Genomic DNA, 21,725 nt, shown 5'->3' with positions numbered 1-21,725 from the left:
TTGCCACTGTGATGTTCTTTTTGTACTAGTATTTCAAATATAACATTTCTCATCTACTTTTTTTCTACTTATGCTACCTTCTTACTGTTTTATTCACAATATTCATATTGTTGTGAATTTCTTGTTTTAACTTAATGATTTCTAAGCTTTTTTTTTTAACTTTTTAAAAATTCTCCCTCACCCAGAAACTGACCATGCGGCAGTCAGATAAAATGAAGGAGGGAGGGGTCCAGCTCTCAACCACAGTCCAGCAGCTTTTGAGGTACTTCCGTGAAACTCCAAGTAGCTCATTTGGAAAACTACTGCTCTAACGAAAAGAGCTAGTCAAGGTGGATACAATAATTTATTTGAGTCATGATTCAATGTTACTTTGAAAAAGAGGCACCAGTATGCTAGGTCGATGCATATAGCCAATCCCCCCAAACGTACTGCGCTGAAAGCAGCAATCTAGAGGTGAGTCCACCGTGGCCTTGTGAAGTGCAATATCCTTGTGATTGGGTGATCTCATTATGAGGGAAAATGTGCTGTGGAAAAAAGTGAGTCCAGCAGAAATGTCATTATCAAGAGTAATAGAAGGCAAATGAGTTTTCCACCCCCAAGTGATGCATACTTTTGGGGATGCTGAAGTGTCACAAAGCACCACTGATGGGGCAGGAGACATGAATGTTGCTCTGTAGCTTTTATCACTTGAAGACACAAACACTAGAATGGGAATGAAGTCTTCATTTGGTACATGAATGGAGAACAACTCTTCCCAAAAGCTTTCCACAGCTGTTGTCTACATGGTTGCTGTTCTCTTCAAGCCAGGGTGACTAGAAAGAACAGAGCATTGCCGGTTCATTAAAAGATCGATAAGACGAGTTTGTTTTGTGCTATCTGAGGCATGTTGGTTTGGAAAGTCTATTATGTTGTGACTGGGTCTAAATTCTTGTCTGCATCTGTATATAAAACCTATCATTCGTAATCTAGTTATGAACACATGAGAAGGAATGAATAGTAAGTCAATTTTATTTGTGTACTCAGAAACAGAAAAGTAGAATCAAACAGAAAAAAACAGACATAGAAAAATCACCCTAAGAGAAAAAGCTGAGAAAGTGTCAACAATAAAGTCTGAGAATTTAGATAACTATCCATGTTCACATAAGCCTGGCCAATAGCTTCCTTCTTTTTGAATAAATAGAAGACGTCTGGATGCTGGGGGAGGACAACAATCTAGGACTTTTATTGGACAATTAGAGAGAGGCTCAGAGTGAGTAATCATTATACCCAGGAGACTTACGGCCAGTGTGGGAAAGAATACAGAGATTAGACACAGAGCCCTTGGGACTGGCTCAGCCAGGATTCTGTGCCCTAGTGCCCTGGAAGAAAGAAGCTCCTGATTCAGTGAGGAGAATGTTGAAGGGGAAGGTGTAGGTGTGGAATGGGGAACTCAGCAACAAGAGGATCCACAGCAGCTGGGGCGACAACACGTGGTACCGCAGCAGGTGGGCTGGCAGCAGCTGGGGTGGCAGCAGGTCTCCTGGCAGAGGCCTTGACCACATCCCTGGTCAGAGCAGAAGGAGCCACAACAGAATTTGACCACGGTGTCAGAGGGTAGAGGTTCTGGGTAAGTTTCCAGATGAATGCATTCCTGAGTTTGATATCTCCTTGCAACATTGTCCTTTTTATACCCAGCTGAGAGACAGTTGTTACCATGTGCAATACTCTTTCCTTGTTACTGTTTCCCTAGTACATAATCAATTATCAAGTTACAGATTTAGCAAATTAAAATTGCATTATTATTATAAATTTAGATAGAATATATTCTTCTCCCTGATGTTTTAGGATGTATCTGTCTTGTTTTGCTCCTGAGTCACAAATTTTGTATCTTCTTTATGGATATTATCTAATTTCAAGGCTGGAACTTCCTTGTCTAATTGGCTTTCAGGTGATAGCTTGTTTTCAGTGGTTCTGTGTGTTCCTCTCCGCTCTGTGTGTATCACATCATGAGTTAATGTAGGCAGTGTTACTCATGGAGGACTCTTTTCTGTTGACCACTTAAGAGGATGGGATGTGGGTTCAGGATGAGAAGAAAAAGGTCCATCCTCAGTTTTCCTAGGCTATTTCTGTGATAATGTTCCCCTTCTCTTTTCTCTTCACTCTTTTTCTAGGCTTTCTCTTCATTATGTGGTGGTGGTATTGTTGTCAGCTGCTGTCAAATTGGCCTCTCACTGTGCCAAGTCCATGCACAACAGAATCAGACCTTTGGGCTCTATAGCATTTTCATCAAAAATAGATCACCAGGCCTTTCTTCCTAGTCCATCTTAGCCTAGAAGCTTTGCTGAAACCTTTTCAACATCATAGCAACACACACGCCTCCACTGACAAATGAGTGGTAGCTGTGCTTGAGGTACATTGGACAGGAATCGAACCCAGGTCTCCGTCATGGAAGGCAAGAATTCTACCACTGAACCACCACTGCCCCCCCTTATTGTGTGGTAGAGCTCCCGAATAGATGTTCTTTGTCATTGTATTTTCTTTAATTCTGTCCATTTCTTTTATTTCTTCTACTTTATCTTACTGAACTGTTTTCTAATTTTGTCTATCAAATCTTAATTCTCAGAGAAGCAGATGATTTTATTCTGTGCCTCTGACTGCTCCTTTTTTATAGAATCTTGTTCTTATTTCACAGATGCGGTTTCCTCTCTCATTTCTTTGAGGATAGTATTTATAGTCTCTGGTTTTGTAATTTTTTAGTTCTATTCTACTTCATGCATTTTCTATTTTTGCCAAATTGCTTTTTTTCCCCTTTATGTTTATTTGTTTGTTTTTAATTTGGTCCCAACATGTCAGGCTGGAGACGTTTCTCAAATGCCTGCTGCGTATTTAATAATATGTCACTAAAAAGCCAGTTGAAAGTTCTATGTGGATGGTGGAACTTGTCCATTGGTGGGCTTCACGATTTGATCTTCACCTCTCCCTTCCTTACCACCAAAAAATTGTCAGGCTATATAACTCTTCTCTGAGTCCCTTCATCTTCTTTAGAGAAGAATCTTCCAATATGCTGCTGGGAAGGCTTATGCCTGGCCGTCAGAGCCCTGGAAGCTGAGCACAATGCTCAATTTTTCACTTCATCGCCCTGTTTTTGGTCCCATACTTCACTTTGTCCCTTGCAGTGTCCCCAGACGTGGAGCTTCTCTCATTAAATTCTTGAGAGAAAAACCTCTGGTTTCGTGATGGGAAGTGGGAGAGGGCTGACCTGACTGTGCAGGGTGGACAAGGGATCCTAGGGGCCTATCAGCTCTCTTGCTTCACCCTGCCTTCGATATTTCTGGTGCCTGCAGTCTTTCTGAGTCATCAAGGAAAATCAGCTTTACACTCAGAAGTATTCTGTTTGCACCCTTCCTTTTGCTCTGTTAAGTTAGTCGCCACTTCTCCCTTCAAAAATGTGTTGCCATTTCTTACCTGCTATTGTCTCCTGTCCTAAGAAGACAGAATTTGTGTTTCTACTTCTTCATTCCCCTTGTTTGTTTGTTAATGATGAATTCAGAAATGATAAGGGGGCATAAACAGTTTATTTTGTGATGTCTTAAAGACCTACTACTTCTAAACTTTTAGAATTAAGCCTAGCAGTTGATATATATATTCCACCATAGAGCCTTCTCTGAAGTCAACCAGTTAGTTACTCATGCTCCAGATGTTAGCGAGAGTCTCTTTCTCTGTGCATCCGTAACGTGTTAGAGTATTACAAAAAAAAAAGACAAAAACCTGTTGCTGTAGAGTCAATTCTGACTCATGGCGACCCCGTGTGCGTCAGTGTAGAACTGTGCTCCACAGGATTTTCGATGGCTGATTTTTTTTCAGAAGTAGATCACCAGGCCTTTCTTCCAATGTTAGATTATATTGCATGGATAATTTTATTTTTAGATATTTTGCTTTCATCTACAATGTTCTGAGGTGGAAAAGTTTGTGAATAATTGTAAATCCATAATTGTAAATTATAATTGTAAATCCATACAAGTTATCTGTAATGTGTGAGGGACATGGAAAGATTTGCAAGGACTCATGACTTATTACTTCCTTTGAAATTATTTTAAGAAGTACTCCAACCAACTGAGAAATGAATCAAAATAAAGAATTCCACTATGCAGTAGATGGGCTTACAAAAATTGGTACCAAGAGAAGAAACTGTAAAATTTAAGGATTCAAATATATTCTAGAATAGTAGAGGATAAAAATCAGCAAAGAAAGCTCAAACATAAATACAAGAGCAATCCAAAAGACAAATGCCAAAAACAATAATTGGATAATATACTTATATTTTATTGTAATAAAAGGGAAAAATATAAAAAGTAAGATAAAATAATCATAAATGTTTATGTGCCGTATAGTATAGCATATATAGCATAGCATAAGAAAACAAAAACAGTTTTGAAATATGGAAACAATATAGCAGGCATAATAGCTTGAGGCTTTAACACATTTCTCAGGCCTAGGCACTTGAGGAATACTGCAGTGAGAAATGACCTTTGAAGAGCAGTTACTGTCTTAGAATAAATCTAGGAGTGAAACTTGAATCCAGTGATATGATTCTTGTACCACATTACTAATTTACGAATATGCTATTTTAGTTTTGTGCAGTCTTTGTTTCCCTTTTTTATTATCTTTTCCAACTAAAAGCTTTTGCCTAGTCCTAAAATGTTTAGCTCTTGAACCTATTGATCTCCCTTAGGAGGGAAAGGGAAACTCTTAAAAAGACATAGGAAGTCCAACTTAAACTGAATTCCCAATGGTAAAGGGAATTTCAGAGTTATAGAGGAGACAGGCAGCTGGATGACTTCATGCCAGATCTTATTAAGTGGGCACAAAAGTATTTTTTGCATGCCTCATAGTTAGAAGTGCATGAAAACCCTACTACTGGAGTTTAATGGAGCATGAATGAATGAATGTCATTAATGTGTCTGTCGTGGCAGGGTTCAGAATTGCCAGCAGAGGCCCACACACATGCTGTAACAGTGCATGGGAAATGGTTTTCTCACATAGAGAAGAGACAGAGCGAGATTAGCTTTACTAGTCGGCACTGGTCTCCCATGGCCAGCAGGCTCATCCTGCATACAGCCTATGCAGGGCAGGTTTTCTACATTCGTCTCTCTTGTGCTGTAGTACAAGAGACCCTGTTCCCTCCTTGATGGAAAGAGATATAGAAGTGGGGTTGGCCAAGCACCATGTGGTGCCTGCACATGTGCAAGAGACAGAAAAATTTCCTGTGTGCCTGGAACAGGAGGAAGGCTTCTCTGATAAGGAGAAGGAACTGGGAGACAGACAGTGACCAGACTTCCAGCCTCCTTATCAGAGAATGTTCTGGGCCCAAGGCCTTTACCTCAGGCAGCCTGGATGGGTGGCATAGAAGCAAACCATTCCCCCAACAGTGTCGATCCATGCCCTCAAAAATAGCACCCAACTAGCATAACCAACTTAACTTCTATTGCTTTCCTTACCATAAGTATTGTGATGGTTAAGTTTGTGTGTCAACTTGGCGGGGCCATGATTCTCAGTGGTTTGGCAGTTATAATATAGTTTGGCAGCTATGTAATGATGTAATCATCTCCATAATGAGGTATGATATAATGTAATCACTTCCATGGTGAGATCTCTTAGGAGCAGCCAGTCAGTTGAAAGGGAGTTTCCTTGGGGGTGTGACATGCATCCAATATAGGTGGACTCTCTGGCAAAGCTCTCAGGCTTTTGCTCACTCTGGATCCTGCAGCTGACTCCTGTTCATCTGACTTCCGGTTCTTGGGACTTGAGCTAGCAGCTTACCTGCTGATCTTGGGATTCGTCTGCCTCTGCAGCCTGTGAGCCAGAGGCCTGCTGTCTGACCTGCTGATCTTAGGTTTTCCAGCCCCTGCAGCTACATGAGTCAGAGAAGCCTCCACCCTGACCCACCGTGACCCATAGACTTGGGACTTTCCATCCTTTACAACTGCATGAACCATTTCCTTGATATAAATCTCTCTCTCTATATATATATATATATATTTATAAGCTATATATATATATATACTTTTTTTCTTCTCTAGAGAATCCAGCCTAAGACATGTGACATCATCCATCATACTCACTGGTTTCCTACTGCATCTTTAACTTCAGTCTGAAATCCCTAGGTCCTGTCTTCACATAGGTTCTATCATAATTAGTCCCACTCCACGAATTTATCCTGATAAACCCTCTTCCTTAAAATGACTATAATGTTGTCTGGTACCTTTTTTACAAAAATTATCTTCAAAATGTAACACTCTTCTGTCCTCTGATCCTCTCTTTCACTTTGTCTTGTGTGTTTTTGAGCTGTCCATATTTCCTGGAATTTTCAGACTTGACACATTTTTTTTCTGTAAATCAGTCCTTATATATTACTCTTATCCAATACTCTTCTCTTTCTTACCAATATTACCAACATACTCTACCTGACGTATTCCTTCCTCTTAAATCCAAGATCTCATTGTGAGTTTCCTAAGGAATGGAAACTGGGTCTCGTTCTTCCCATGTGCTCCTCAGAACCCAGTAGTGCGAGGACGCTGCCAGGTGATCCGTAAATCATTATAGAAGCAACAAAGTTCTTGTTTTCTCTCAGTAAACTTGATAGCTAGTAAGATGGGCAGTCTGGTTTGGGGAAAAATTATTTGGCTTTGGTTTTATTTTTGCAAAATCAATTTTCTTTGTTCACATAACAGAAACCCAAACTTAACTCCAAATAAGCAATCAACGCTAAAAAGTAATTAAGGACCACAAACGTTTCTGATACCAAGATAGTAAATATTTATTGAGACACAGTTACTATGTTACACATAATTTACTGTGAAGGTCAAGCCACGCACAGCAGTGATAGATTAGCAACGTTTCCCTCTGAGCAGTGTAGACATTTGGCATCTGAATGAATGCCAGGGCAATAGACATAGAACTTAGAGGTTTTGTGTGGTTGTTAGTTTAAATTGTTGCTTTTTAAATAGTGGCTTGGTAGCATGACCAAGGGGATGAATAAACATAGTGACAGTTTAGAACAAGGCCAGGTGCTGTGAAGAAAGGAAATATGAATAAGACTGATAAATTGGCATCATAGTAGTTGACTCAGAAGTGGTGGTCATGAATGAAGTTTACCAAGAGGACCCACAGCAGTTTGGGTGACAGCAGGTGGTACGGCAGCAGGTAGTCTGGCAGCAGACTGGATGACAGCAGCTGGGGCGGCAGCAGCTTGACACAGAACAGCTGGGGCGGCAGCAGCTGGGTTGGCAGCAGCTAGACACACAGCTGCTGGGATGGCAGCAGCTGGACACAGAGAAGCTGGGGCGGCAACAGCTGGACACACAGCTGCTGGGGCGGCAACAGCTGGACACACAGCTGCTGGGGCGGCAGCAGCTGGACACACAGTAGCTGGGACGGCAACAGCTGGACACACAGCTGCTAGGGTGGCAGCAGCTGGACACACAGCAGCTGGGGCGGTAGCAGGGGGTCTGGCAGCAGCTGGGGCTACAGGAGGTCTCCTGGCAGAGGCCACAGCCCTGGTCAGAGCAGACAGAGCCGGAACAGGAGTTGACCACTGTGTCGGAGGGTGAGGGTTCTGGCTGTTTTCAGGAAAGTGAGGTTCTAGAGTTTGGGAGTCTCGCAGCTCTAGATCCCCTTTTATACCCCTTTGAGGGAGCTTCTTCCTTGTTATTGTTATCCTGGTAGATAAGCAATTATCAAATTAGATAGTTATAGGTGTTTTTTTTCTTGCAAAAGTTAAATAGGCTGCATCTTTCCTTTCTATGATGTATATTGAGTCTAATCTTTCCTTCCAAATCAACTCTCCTGTTTCTTCCTTGTGTGTATCATCTAATTTTCAAGAAGGCAGCTCTCTTCTCCAATTGGCTATCATGTGGCTGACAATTTGTTACTATTATCCAGATGTTCCTTTTTCAATCATGATTCAACACACAGCAGTTGGGACTGCAGCTGAGGAATATCAATGGGAATGAAATCACTCCCATTTCAGAATGATGGAATGAGGGCTTGGGAAGAGGAGGAGAAGGCCCACCGCTGTGGGTCACTCTTGAGCAATGAGAAAGGGGACGGCTCTAGGTGCCGGCTGGTAATTAGTGAGTTAGGGAAAGAAATCCCAAGCAATGCATTTTGGCGTTATTTCCTCATGTCATTAACCTATTTTTCCTGGCAGTATCACTCTCTTTAGGAACCAAGATTGTGCGTGAAATTATCGTATCCCTTCTTTCTGAAACAACCAAGTAATAAATAACCAAAACCAAATTATAAAATCCCCAGTAGTGCAACCAATAAATCTATATTTTTAATAAGCTGCCCAGGAAATTCTGGGAAGGTGGCAGGGAGAGTCCATGGCCATGACCTTCTCTTCCAACTCCTTGCTGAGGCAAATGCACTAGAGACTTTGTCTTCTCAAGAAGATGAAACAGGAGTGGGACTCTGTTAAAAGTGGCATAATAAGCCATTTATTTTTACAATGAGGCAGAAAAGACCAAAGACGTAGTGAGGAAACCACGGGAGGAGGAAATCATGATTTCTGTTGGAGCTTGTGGGGTCAAAGACAAACAACCTTGCAGCTGGATGAGAGTGGTTACTGACGTTAGCCACATGGTTACCTGGCATATAGGGAGGCATGCCTCTGTCTGCTTGTTACCTGCAATTCTCAGGTATTTCACTGATTCACAGTGCCCTTGAGGAAGGTGCACTAATGCCAATTTTCACATAATGACCTGGTCTTTGGAACCTAATCATGTCGATAAGTGAGGAGTGGGTATATTTTTATTTCTCTAGATCACTGATTTAGTTTAGATTAGGATATATTATAATTTCACTTCCTCTGTTTTAAACTGTGAAATTTCAAAATATACTTTGTATTTCTAAAATTATTTTTTCCTTCCAAATATTCTTTGCATTCACGTCTTGAATTTTCTGAAGAGTTATCATGAAAAAAAAATTGAAAGTCATTTCTACTTCCCAGGGGTAATTCTACACAATAGAAGAGGAAGAAGGAATTTTTGGTAGACAGCTAATCATTTATACCACAAGCAGACAACTATTCATATGAAAGGGCCAAAGAAAGGTATCTCCAGGCATGCAAGGAGCCAGAAAGTATACTATGTATGTACCTTTTCTGTAAAATTACTTGAGGAAGTACTCCAGCCATATGAAAAACTGAAGCATAAAAATATCCTACTAAGTGTACAAGAAACTGTGCATTATTCAAATTTTTCGAATATCTGTATAAATGCAATTCTTATTTAAAAGCAAAAATTTTTAAACGACTGTGTTGGATTGGAGCCCTGGTGGCACAATGATCAGGCACTCAGCTGCTAACTGAAAGGTCAGCAGTTCGAATCCAACAGCAGCTCCTTGGAAGCCCTATGGGGCAGTTAGTTCTACTCTGTCCTATAGGGTCACTATGAGTCGGAATTGACTCCATGGCAACGAGTTTGGTTTTTTGTTTTTTTTTAATGTTGGATTAAAAGCTGGGTTTAGAAGCCACAGCTTTAGGGTAACTCCTTTTTAGTGCATATCTTTGGACAGTATATTCATATTTCAAACTCTGCCCTTGGTTCCTACATCCAGTATGGACATGCTCCCTTTTCTCATGAGCAAACAAATATTTTAGGCATATCAATATCTTAATTCAAGACTGCCTCTTTGGAGTCATTCTCTCCCTGTGTATGGTTTTGCATTTCTCTGCTCTGTGAACGAGCATAAAAACTCAGGCACTGTTTGAAATGAAAAGTAAAGAGATTTATTAAGGCTCAAGGTAGTTGCAATTGGGGAGCTGCATAGCCCATTGAAAATGGAACCAAGCAGTCCAAGGTAGGGCAGTTGCAGCGGTATACTTATGGGGTAGAAAGAGGAACTAACTAATCCATGTGCTAAGCATTTACAGGAAAATCAGTGAGTATTGTAATAATCGCACTCTGATTGGATATATGTTAAACAGTTACAGTAAAAGTCATGCATATTAATAGGAATTACAGGAAAAACTATGAATATACCAAAACATGTTAAGTAGCTTGAGGAAAAAAACCACAATGAATTTGTTTCTTACTTCCAATTGGTTGATACTTTATCAAAGACAGGTTTTAGTAAGTTTCCCTGGAACGAGTTGTAAAACATTTTAAAGCAGAACTAAGTTCCAGACAAGGTTCAAGAAGCCAAGATGGATTTTTTACCATGTTAAGTGGCTTAGCAGCAAGCATTAAAGAAGTAACTTAACAAACAGTAAAATAGAAACTGATTTTATATCAAAGCTCAAGATGGAGTCAGGGCTCTAGCTGTAAGCCATAGCCTTCCACAAACTAAGTGCCTCAGATTTTAATTTGCTCTTACCCAGCTGTAAGCCAAAGAAGCCCTGGTGGCACAGTGGTTCAGTGCTTGGCTACTAACTGGTAGTAAGGTCAGTGGTTTGAACCCACCAGCCACTCCATGGGAGAAAGATGTAGCAGTCGGCTTCTGTAAAGATTATAGCCTTGGAAACTCTATGGAGCAGTTCTACTCTGTCCTACAGCGTCACTATGAGTCAGAAGCAACTTGATGGCAGTGGGTTGGGCTCTAAACCAGAGATAATTTATAACTAACTTTCGGAAGACTATTTTTATGTTCATGGAAGCTCTTTAATTTTGCCCCATTGGCACCTATAAGAAATATTATTTCATAGTGATTTTGTGCCACTTTATACAACAGAACTCTAGAAGAATGGTTTCCAAATACTGATCTATGATCTAGGTCCAGCTTGTGACAATGTTTTCATAATCATGAAGTTAAATGAGAGAAAATAAGAATAAGGTATATTTTTTTATATAACTTAATTTACTCAATTTAGAAAAACCCTTTTATTCTGATATATATCATATCCTTTTTGCCTTTTTGGTGTTAAAATATATTTTCTTTTATAATAAAAAATATTTTATAATTTTGGGTCATTCTGTTTAATCATTTATTCAGTAACTACGCTAGTTATAGAAGTTTGGTTAATAATAGCCAAAGACTGGAAATAACCCAGATACCCTTCAGTGGGTGAAAGGTTAAAAAAACTGGTACATCCATACCATGGGATATTACTCAGCAATAAAAAGGAAGGCACTATTAATACATAAAACAACCTGGATGAATCTCCAGAGAATTATGCTGAGTGAAAATAAGGCAATCTGAAAAGACTACCTACTGTATGATTCTGTTTATATGACATTCTTGAAATGACAAAATTATAGAAATGGAGAACCGATCAATGGTTGCCAGGAGTTAAGGAGGAGGTAGAGTGTGGCTATAAAACGGTAACTTGAGGAATTCTAGTGGCACCGGAAATACTCTTTTTCTTGACTGATGAGATTAGTATATAAGGAGTAATGGAATTAAAATACAAAATTATAAAGAACAAATGGGAATATTTTTATGTACTACAAACTGTTAGAAATAAAGGAACAAAATCACAATTGTACTGAGATAGCTTTAACAGATTTCTCTATCCTTGCAATTTGAGACAGATGTGTGTGTGAGAGAGAGACGTGTGTGTGTGTGTGTGTGTGTGTGTGTGTGTGTTATCTAGAGTTGCCCATTGCCATTGAGTCTATTCCGACTCATAGCAATCCTATAGGAGAGAGTAGAACTTCCCCATAGGGTTTCTGAGGAACAGCTGGTGGATTCGAACTGCCAGTCTTTCTGGTTAGCAGCCAAGCTCTTAACCACTGCGCCACCAGGGCTCCAGTTAACTAGGGAGGAATGTTGAAATGAGAACCTTCATGAGACATTAATTACTGTGTTAGGATAAGTGACTAATAATAAAACACTAAATTTAAGGTTGTGATATTCTTTAAGATACTAATGCCATATTGCCCTGTTGATATCTGAAATTGTTTAATTTGTTTTTTGATTTTTTTTTTGTTTGTTTTATATTTTTCGTCTTTCAACTAAACTTTGCTTAGAACTAAAGGACTCATCTCTTGGGCCTATTGATATTATTTGGTTATGGAATAGAGATTCTCTCAAAAATCTGGGAAACAATTAATTTGTACTTCCAAAAGGAAAGGTAACTGCTAAAGAACGGATAAGAAATAATCAAATGGCTGCCAGAGTGTCAGGCTCCACTGGAGGAGACCGTGTATCTTAAAGTCACTTGGCATGGTGAGCGGTCAATGGCAACACTGCCTTGAGCTGAGTGGAGCCAGAATGGATAACATGTCTTGACAATTTGCTTTGCCCATCACAGACACATTTTGACAGTTGTAGTATTTAAGTATAAACTCATTACTGTGGCTATCAAACCCATCAAAGTTAGAAATCTGTCAGTACTTCTAGCTTTAACTTCATACTACCATATCCGTAAGCTGCATGGCTGACCAGTCATTCTCAGTGGCTTTCCACTGCATCTGTCCTTCAACTTGACATTTCTGGATCACTGCCTGTTTCACTCCTATCCATAGCTTACGATTTTTCATATTAATGATCATTGCTAAAAAAGACATAGTCTCCCCATTTTAGAATGCTATAGTGTTTTCTTGGCCCCTCTCATATGATAATTGCCTTATTCTGTTGCCTTGTTTTGCTCCTACTCAAGTACCTTCTTTTCCTGTGGAAGTGGCATCAGACAAGACAAGTGAAGTGATGTGACTGCAGGAGACATTTGGTTTACTTACCTGAACATGACCAAGTCTGCTTGAGATATAGGAGACCTGCAGGATCTAAGAATGTCTCAAGAATGCAATCTTAGTGCACAGCTTTGAGGCACGACCTAAATCCTTCCCTCTTATAAACTCATCCTTGTCTGCCATTCAGACCCTCTTCCTCCTCCCTAAATCTTCCCCAAAGAGGGTGTTTACTTGTCCGCATGTGACTCCACCTCTGACTAATATTCTCCTCATTTGCTTATGACCTTTTTAGTATAGTATCATTAAAATGCCACTACCCGTCTGTCAGTTTGTTGCACTGTGGTGGCTTGCATGTTGCTGTGATGCTAGAATCTATGCCACCAGTATTTCGAATGCCAGCAGGGTCACCATTGGTGAACAGGTTTCAGCAGAGCTTCCAGACTGACAGACTAGGAAGAAAGACCTCATCCACTTCCAAAAATTAGCCAATGAAAACCCTGTGGGTCACAACGGAATATTGTCAGATATAGTGCTGGAAGATGAGCCCCCTATGTGGAAGGTGCTCAAAATACACAGTGGCTGCAACAATGATTGTGAAGATGGTGCAGGACCAGGCAATGTTTCATTCTGTTGTACATGTGGTCACCATGAGTCGGAGCTGACTCGGCAGCAGCTAACAACAACTGCAACTTTTTTTTGGCTCATCTACTCTAGTCATCACAAGAATGCAAATACTACTTCCTTGTCTCCTCTGCCTCCTCTTTATTTTATGGATGTGTACATTTCCCCTGAATTTACTGACTTAACTTTTTCTGTTTCTAAAAATTATTCCTCCTATATTAACTTTCTCCAAAACAGGAATTCCCCACTTAGGATCAATAGTACCCAAAATATTCTACTTGCCTTGGACCTTCCTCTTATTTCCAAGATTAGATTGTGAGCTCCTTATAGGAAGGAACTGTGGTTCACGTATCTAGATATGATTCCCAGAGCCCAACGGTGCAATAGACTTGGCAAGGGATCAATAATTTTGTTGCCTGAATAAGACAAGTAAGGTGAATTATCTTATTTTGAACAATATATAAAGAAGGCCTGTCTACAATACAGGCATTAGGTAATATTTGCAAAATCAATTTTCTTTCCTGGCCACAGAAACCCAAACTTTTCTTCATCTTGAAAGAAATAATGCTAGTGGGGGAAAGCTGACAATCAACTCTCAAAGATAATTAATTACACAACAATGTCTGACATCAAGGTAAAGTTTATTGAGAAAGAGTTAAGTAACTGTGAAGGTCAAGACAAGCATAACAATCGTGGACTCAGGGACTTTGTTCACTGCATCGTTTATCTGAGGACTGAATGCAAAGAAGAGGTTCGTGGGAGAGATAAGTGGTATTCAGTGTAGATTGGTTGCCTTTGACCAGTTGCTTACTGGTATAACAGGATAATGAAGGTAGGGGCTGTTTAAAACAGGGAAAAGTTCATATGAATGACACTTTTATGTTGATAAGAGGGTGGCCAGCTCTTGGTTGATTGTCAGATATGAGGCTCAACAAGAAGATCCATTCATCCAGTTTTCCTATCCCCTCCTGCCTTCTTGTCCTTGCCCCAGGGCTGGTGTGCCCATTTAGTCTCATATACATGGTTGAACTGTGTGTGTTATTGTTTGTTTTAGAGGCCTGTCTAATCTTTGGCTGAAGGATGAACCTCAGGAATGACTTCAGTCCTGAGTTAAAAGGTGTCTGGGGGCCATACTCTTGGGGTTTCCTCCAGTCTCTGTCAGACCAGTAAGTCTGGTCTTTTTATGGTGAGTTTGAATTTTGTTCTACATTTTTCTCCAGCTCTGTCTAGGACCCTCTATTATGATCCCTGTCAGAGCAGTCGGTGGTGGTAGCTGGGCACCATCTAGTTGTGCTGGACTCAGTCTGGTGGAGGCTGTGGTAATTGTGGTCCATTAGACCTTTGGACTAATCTTTCCCTTATGTCCTTGGTTTTCTTCGTTCTCCTTTGCTCCAGACAGGGTGAGACCAGTGTAGTATCTATGATGGGTGCTCACAAGCTTTTAAGACCCCAGATGCTACCCACCAAAGTAGGATGTAGAACATTTTCTTTACAAACTATTTTATGCCAATTGAGCTAGACGTCCCCTAAGACCATGGTCCCGAGCTCATTTTTGAAATCTTTTTGCCATTTTTCTATAAGTAAAATAATTTCAATAAAAAAGAAATGAAGTACACTTTTAAGGCAAAATAGGTCATCCCTACCCCACACAGATACCACATTTCCTTTTAGGCTGAATTATTCTGGAGGGAGTGAAAGAAGGCAGGCTATAAGAACACTTTTGGCTAGCTATTTTCCTGCTATTGATGTCCAATTTCATTGTGTTATGGTCAGAGAAAAAGGTCTCATATTATTTCTATCGTTTAGAATTGATTGAAATTTTCTTTGTAAACTGATATATTTTGAGAATATTCTAGGTGTATATGAAAGTAATGGGAATTCCCGATTTGTTAGGCATAAGATTGCATATAAATATCCACTACATCTAAGTCTTACTAAAATTCTCTGTTAACCCTATTTATTTTTCTTCTTCAAATGACCATTTTGGAAATAGTGTGTTACAGTCTATGCTATGATTGTGGATTTATCATTTTCCCGTGTATTTATAACAGTTTCTTACACTTAGTTTAAGTGTAAGCCAAGTGCCTATGAAAATAAGAAAGTTAATATTTTTGAAGATAACACAAAGAAGTCACTATCAAGATCAAGTACAAGTATGATAGGCTTAGAATTCTGGTCTAATTGGGCCACAGTTCTATGGCCATTTTGTTTAGGGATGTTTGGTCCTCTGTTTCAAGGCAGGGGAGATAGCTTGGAGATGAGAGATTTATTCAGTTATTAGTATATAGATTTATGCTTTATTAAGAGTTGCTAGGTCATATGCTAGGAGACCTGATGGAGAAGTGGTTAAGAGCTCAGGCTGCTAACCAAAAGGTCGGCAGTTCGAATCCATCAGCCGTTCATTGGAAACCCTATGGGTTCTACTCCGTCCTGTAGGATCCCTATGAGTCAGAAGCAACTTGATGGCACACAACAACAGCAACAGGTTATATGATAGAAGTCATTAGTAAAAATCAGGGTAGGTTAGTGCAAGACCAGGGAAGAACCCATTGCTTACATTACCATTGACATCGTGTTGACTGGAGCTTGGTTCATAGTCAAGGATAAAGTTTAGTAGGAAAAAGGTCCACAGCTGTTGGGATAGGAGCAAGTATTGTGGCAACAGGTGGTCTGGCAGCAGACCAGGCAGCAGCAGCTGAAGGTGCAGCAGGAGGGGCATTAGCAGATCGTTCTGCACCAGGTGTTCTGGCAGCACCTGGGGACACAGCCGGTCTCTTGCCAGAGACCTTTGCTAGAGCTTTGGTGAGAGGTGACAGAACCATAATAGGAGTTGTTCATATTGTCAGTAGGTTGAGGCTCTGGTTGTAATTTCCAGAGAGGGAGCATTGTTTGTTTGTTTTGAAAGTCTCTTTGCCCCATATCCTCTTGTGTAGTCTGCTGAGGGACTGCCGTTACCATATGCAGGACTCTTTCTTTGTCACTGCTTATCTTCAATGACAAATAATTACAAATGGATTGTTCTTGTGAAATATTATGAATCTAATGAAGGAAATATATTCTATCCCTAATGTGTTTTCTGTGTACATTTTTAATCTAAAAAATCAGATTAGTTGTGCCCTCCCTGCCATTTTGGGGGTGCGTGGGAGAGAGGTAATGGCACTATTACTTCTGGTCCTTGATTATTTCTCATTCTTCAGCCACTCTTCCCTTCTGTGACAAGTCAGATTCTGCCTATTAGCTGCACATTCTCTCCTATGCATTCATAGAAAATAACTCCCACTAGAGAACAGTTTTCATATTGCTGAAACTGTCATTTGATAGGCCACTACAGATGAAAGAATATTTGAATATTCTGTTGAATTGTACATTATTTCCTAACTATTGTTTATTAGATTTGAAAAGCATCTGTCGAATTTAGGCAGTTATACTGAGTGCCCTGCATTTGATGGAAGAAGTGATTTCCTTCTGGGTGGCTTTATCCAAGTTGTCATTTTTTTTCCTGAAATCCTCCTCTGTGTTTCACATTGTTTTAGGGAAGACACTTTGGTGTGTGCCTGTGCCTCTGCTACATGTTTATCTTGTGATGACCTATCATCGTTCTTTAATGTGGTCACTCTTTCTTCTGTGTCATCACCCATGAGTCCATGAAATGGAGAGCCCCTTTCAAAGGGCCCACATGGATATGAGTCAACTGCTGACAGGTTAGACAAGATTATGTCTAGAGCCAAAAAGTCATTTATTGAACAAAAATTTAATTGGTGTTAACCAAATACATTGTATTTTGGGGAAATGGAAGGAACAAGAATGTTGTAATCAGAGAGACCTGATTACAATTCAGCCATCCTATGGCATTGGACATGTGTACTAATTACTCTCCACCTCTGTTTTCCCATTTATAAAATGAAAATGATAATGCCAACCTTGATGAGTAACTGAGAAAATTAGAAATAATAATAGAGGTAAACCATTAACATCGCTTGGCATTGTAGCAGGAATCTGCTGTCTAAAAGAGATAGAATGTGCACATAAATAAATAACTCTATTCCAAGGTTAAAGTGCAATGGACCATAAGAAAATTTCAAATAAAATGTTAGAGGATTAATAGGTAAGAGCGGTCAACAGTTGGGTGGAGGGATCTGGGAAAATGCTAGGAAGGAGGCAGCATTTGAACTGACCTTTCAGAGCTGATATTATTTGGATGTGTGCAAATGGGGGCTAGAAGAGGCCAGTCCACTGGCCCAAGAACTGGTCAAGCAATTCTTCAAGTTTCAAGTTTTTCAGTTGTTCAGTGAATCAGTTGTCCCTGTCTTATTGATTCATTTTCACATTTTTCATAGCTCAATTTCAAATTATGTCTACCCTTCTTAGTATCTTGATCTACAGCACTCAAGAATAACATAACCTCCAGCTTTATGGGATGCAGGGGTGAGAAGAACATGAGTTTGGCAGTCAGACCTGGATTCAGTACAGCCCCACTGACACCTTGGTCGGTGACCTCAGACAAGTTGTTGAACCTCGTTAAGCCCCATTTCTGTGTTTTTAAATGGGAATACTGACAGTACCAGCCTTAGTGTTGTGAGGATTAAGAGATAATGCTTATGAAGAATTCAGTACCGTCTTTACATGTTAAATACTCAATGAATGCTAAGTATAATCACCACTGCTGGAGTGATTGTTGTTTAGTTTGTCATTATGAAGGAAACCAAGGCTGTCAGGGACTGCCATCTCACCTGCATTGTTACTAAAATGTCTTGTCTTTTCAAATGTCTCATTTCAAAGTCACCTTTTATTTGTATCTTCAAGTTCCACCCCACCTCCACCCCTCAGCCTCATCCAGGATCTTGATCCCTCACTAATCTCTTCTTTCTCTCTCTGCCTAGCAACAGTGGAGTGAAGATCTCAAGTTTGAAAGTCTCCTCCCCTAAGTCCTCTTTTATACCCTGCTAAGGAGCTGCTCCACAGCAATGGGTTTTTGGTTTTGGAAGGAGCTACTAAAAAGAGTCCAGGTGGCGCAATAATTAAGTGCTTGGCTGCTAACTGAAAGATCCTCAGTTTGAACCCACCAGCAGCTCCATGAGAAAAAGATGTGGCAGTCTGCTTCCACAAAGATTACAGCAGGTGTTCTACTCTGTCATATAGGGGTGCTATGAGTCAGAATTGACTTCACGGCAACAGGGTTTTTGTTTGTTTGTTTGTTTTGGGGGGCATGTTAAGGAGCTGCTGTTGCCATGCCCAGGATCATTTTCTTGCTATTTGTCTTGTTTAAATACATACTGATTTTGGCATGATGTTGATGCAGAGTTAGCCTTCTGTTTGGACAGTACTTAGGGTAAATGCAAACAAGATATGTTAATACACAATAAAACAGACCCCCAATATATTTACAGCAAAACAGCTGGCAGTGAAATGAAGAAGCTAAGAAATGTGGAGCACAGTGGGCTGGGCTTAAGGCATGTGGCTTCAAATGTGACTTGTTCAAAATAGAATTGGGCATTCTGTCACTTTTTCAAACCAATACCTCAATTCTCCAGTCCTAGTACAAGTTATTGTCAGTCCAAGTTTTCAAGCTAGCAAACTTAGTTCTCCTTTTCAATAATTATTGATTCCCACGATGCGCCCAGCCTATTCTCAACAAAGAGACACAGAAGCGAACAATACCCTTCCCAACATGATTCTCTTCTGACTTAAGGAATTACTGCTACTACCCACCCCGTCAAGCCAGTTCCGACTTGTAGCGAGCCGATAGGACAGAGTAGAACTGGTCCATAGAGTTTCCAAGGCTGTAATCTTTCCAGAAGCAGACTGCCACCTTTCTCCTGTAGAGCGGCTGGTGGGTTCGAACCACCGACGTTTTGGTGGGTTTAACCACTGCCCCACGAGGGCTCCTTACTCGATGAACAGCAGCAGATTATTTGGCAAGATCTACAAACGGGGGATTAGCCACCTGTGCAGCCAAGGCCAACAATACTGCAGCAGCAGAAGCACCAGAAATCCTTAGCCACAGCTTGAGTCAGAGCAAATGAAGCTGTATCAGGAGCCCACTCTGAGGCTCTTTCTTTCAAAAGGTTAGCCAAATAGGGAAATTGCTAAGCATCCAAGATGTTATGCGCCTTATTCTGCCTTTGCTCCATTGATACATATGATGGAGTGACCATTGTCCCTTTTTTTCCCTGTATTCAATACACTTATTGGTCTTTGCATTTTTCAACTGCAATTCAGGGAAAAATACTTTGTCAGAGTAACTGCATTTCACCACTTGCTGTTAGTTGACTGGAGTCAGCTCCTCTCCTGCCCCATCTCCATGATTTTTGATGTGTTTAAGCCCACTGTTGAGGATACTGTGCCAATCTGTCTCATTGAAATGGTAAGTAAGTGTCCCAGGGGGTGGGTCTGGTATCAAGTTTCTCTACAGATTCGGAGCTCAGTTTGGAAGAGATTATGTCAATTATAATTGAACCCAGTGTCCTGTTGTAAGAAATAAGATATGTAAGTGGAGATATCAAGTGCCTGCTGCTGGTGTTACCTATCCACGAATCAGGATTTTGTGTGGGACAGATAAAAACCTTGTTAACCAAACTAAACTGGTTGTGGAGTCCATTCCGACTCATGGTGACGCTATATGTGTCACAGTAGAACTGTGCTCCATAGGATTTTCAATGGCTGATTTCTCAGAAGAAAATCCCCAGGCCTTTCTTCTGAGGCCCCTCTGGGTGGACTTGAACCTCCAACCTTTTGGTTAGCAGCTGAACACATTAACCATTGGCACCACCCAGGGACTGAATCTTGTTAAACTATGGTTTTATTTCAAACTGTTAAAATATGGTTCAAACTCATCACCACCGTTTCATCAACAACATGCTCTTTCTTCAGAGGCGCATAGCAATCTTTGGGGTGCCAAGGGAAAAATGTAGGTGGTGACAATGGTTCTGTCCTCTTCCCTAAACTAATTTGAACTGTCAGGTGATCAAATGATGCACTCTCTTTAAAAAATGATGGTTCATAGTTAAATGATGCGATTGATGTTGACTGCCTCCCCCGTTTCTGGAAATAAGTTCTTCCGAGTTATCTCTCATTTAGGAAAACAATTCAATCATTTATATTCAGAAGATTCATTATACTTAGGGAACACTTCCTTCTTGGACAATTTCCTGTGGCTCATGAAAAACAACATAATAAATAATAACAAGGAAAAGTTCTGCTTATTGGTCCCAACTTTGGGGGTCTAGTGTATAAAAGCCCCAGAACAGAAGGAGTTCTCAGAATTTGGGAAACTCACCTCTGAACAGAAGCCCACCCTCCACACCTGACACCATGACCCGCTCCTGCTGCTCCCCTTGCTGCCAGCCCACCTGCTGCAGGACCACCTGCTGCCGGCCCACCTTCTCTGGGTCCAGCTGTGGTGGCCAAACGGCCTGTGGGTCCAGCTGCTGCCAGCCTTGCTGTCGCCCTAGTTGCTGCTCCACACTCAGCTGCCAGCCAGCTTGCTCTGGCCCCGTGTACTGCTGGCGAACCTGCTACCACCCAACGTGTGTCTGGCTGCCTGGTTGCCTACCCCTGAGCTTTGGATCCAGCTGCTGTGAGCCCTGCTCTCAACCAACTTGCTCCCGCCCATCCTGCTGTGTATCCAGCTTCTGGGAGCCCTGCTCCCGCCCAGCCTGCTGCGTGTCCAGCTGCTGTCAACCTTCCTGCTGCTGATCCGCTTGCTATAGACCCACTTGCCACAGACCTGCCAAAAACCACATTTCCTCAAGCATTTTGCAAAGGGCCTGTTAGTATAATAAATAAACTTGCTCCCAAACTTTGCTGAGAAACAACGTGCGGACACGGAACGTTGTTGTCACAGAGTGTTGTTGTCGTCTTCTTTCTATGCTGGTGAATCTGCCGAGGGGATGAAGTGTACTTCACTTCGGTGTTATTCTTCCGCGTTTCCTCTTGCTCATTATACCAGATGCTGGCCAAGTCCGTCTGAACTTGACATGAATTCAGAGCCTACGCCTCAGGAAAGTAATCATCTCCTTTAGCCTCTATGACACTTTAAAAGAAAAAATTCTTATGACAGTATATTTAGCTCTCTACAATGACCAGTATTTACTGTATTTTTTCGATATGTGCATTATTTTTGTATCTTCTTTTCCCTCTTTCATGATCCCATTGAATTGTCTTCCTAGTTGATCTTTCCTAATAAAATCTGTATTAATCTGCATCCTGTAGTATGTTTGTTTGATTGTTTATGGAGCTTCCTTATGAGGCCTTCCTTTTGAATTGCATTTTATATCTATTATTATCTCATTCAAGCATCACAGAGGTCATACAAATTGGGTGGAGCAAAGATTTCCGTTCCCATTTTAGTGATCCAAAAATGATTTGCTATAGAACTAGTAATTGACAGCAGGTCTAATGTCCGGGTCCTTTGATTCCAGGTCAAGGGCACTTTTCTCTACATCTTTCTATCAGTAGAAATTATACTGGTGACTAGGCACAAAAAAGGTGTAC

At 40.7% G+C, this 21,725-nt stretch overlaps 2 protein-coding genes across 2 annotated transcripts; one reads left to right on the top strand and one right to left on the bottom strand.

Moving 5' to 3' along the window:
• Positions 1 to 1,429: 1,429 nt before the first annotated feature.
• LOC111819180 (keratin-associated protein 4-3-like) lies at positions 1,430 to 16,070 on the bottom strand. Its single transcript, XM_023725269.1, is given in 4 exon segments — positions 1,430 to 1,602; positions 5,051 to 5,163; positions 7,135 to 7,504; positions 15,890 to 16,070. Coding segments are annotated over 4 exon segments (837 nt in total).
• Positions 16,071 to 20,543: 4,473 nt separating this feature from the next.
• LOC105756951 (keratin-associated protein 9-2-like) lies at positions 20,544 to 20,927 on the top strand. Its single transcript, XM_012559678.1, has one exon. The coding sequence runs from the start codon at positions 20,544 to 20,546 to the stop codon at positions 20,925 to 20,927; it is 384 nt and encodes a 127-aa protein (XP_012415132.1).
• The last annotated feature ends 798 nt before the right edge of the window (positions 20,928 to 21,725 follow it).

This window comes from Trichechus manatus, unplaced genomic scaffold (genome assembly GCF_000243295.1).
Source record: "Trichechus manatus latirostris isolate Lorelei unplaced genomic scaffold, TriManLat1.0 scaffold00294, whole genome shotgun sequence".
NCBI lineage: Eukaryota > Metazoa > Chordata > Mammalia > Sirenia > Trichechidae > Trichechus > Trichechus manatus.
The sequence above is the reverse complement of the archived record's forward strand: the minus strand, read 5'-3'. Positions and strand labels throughout refer to the sequence as shown.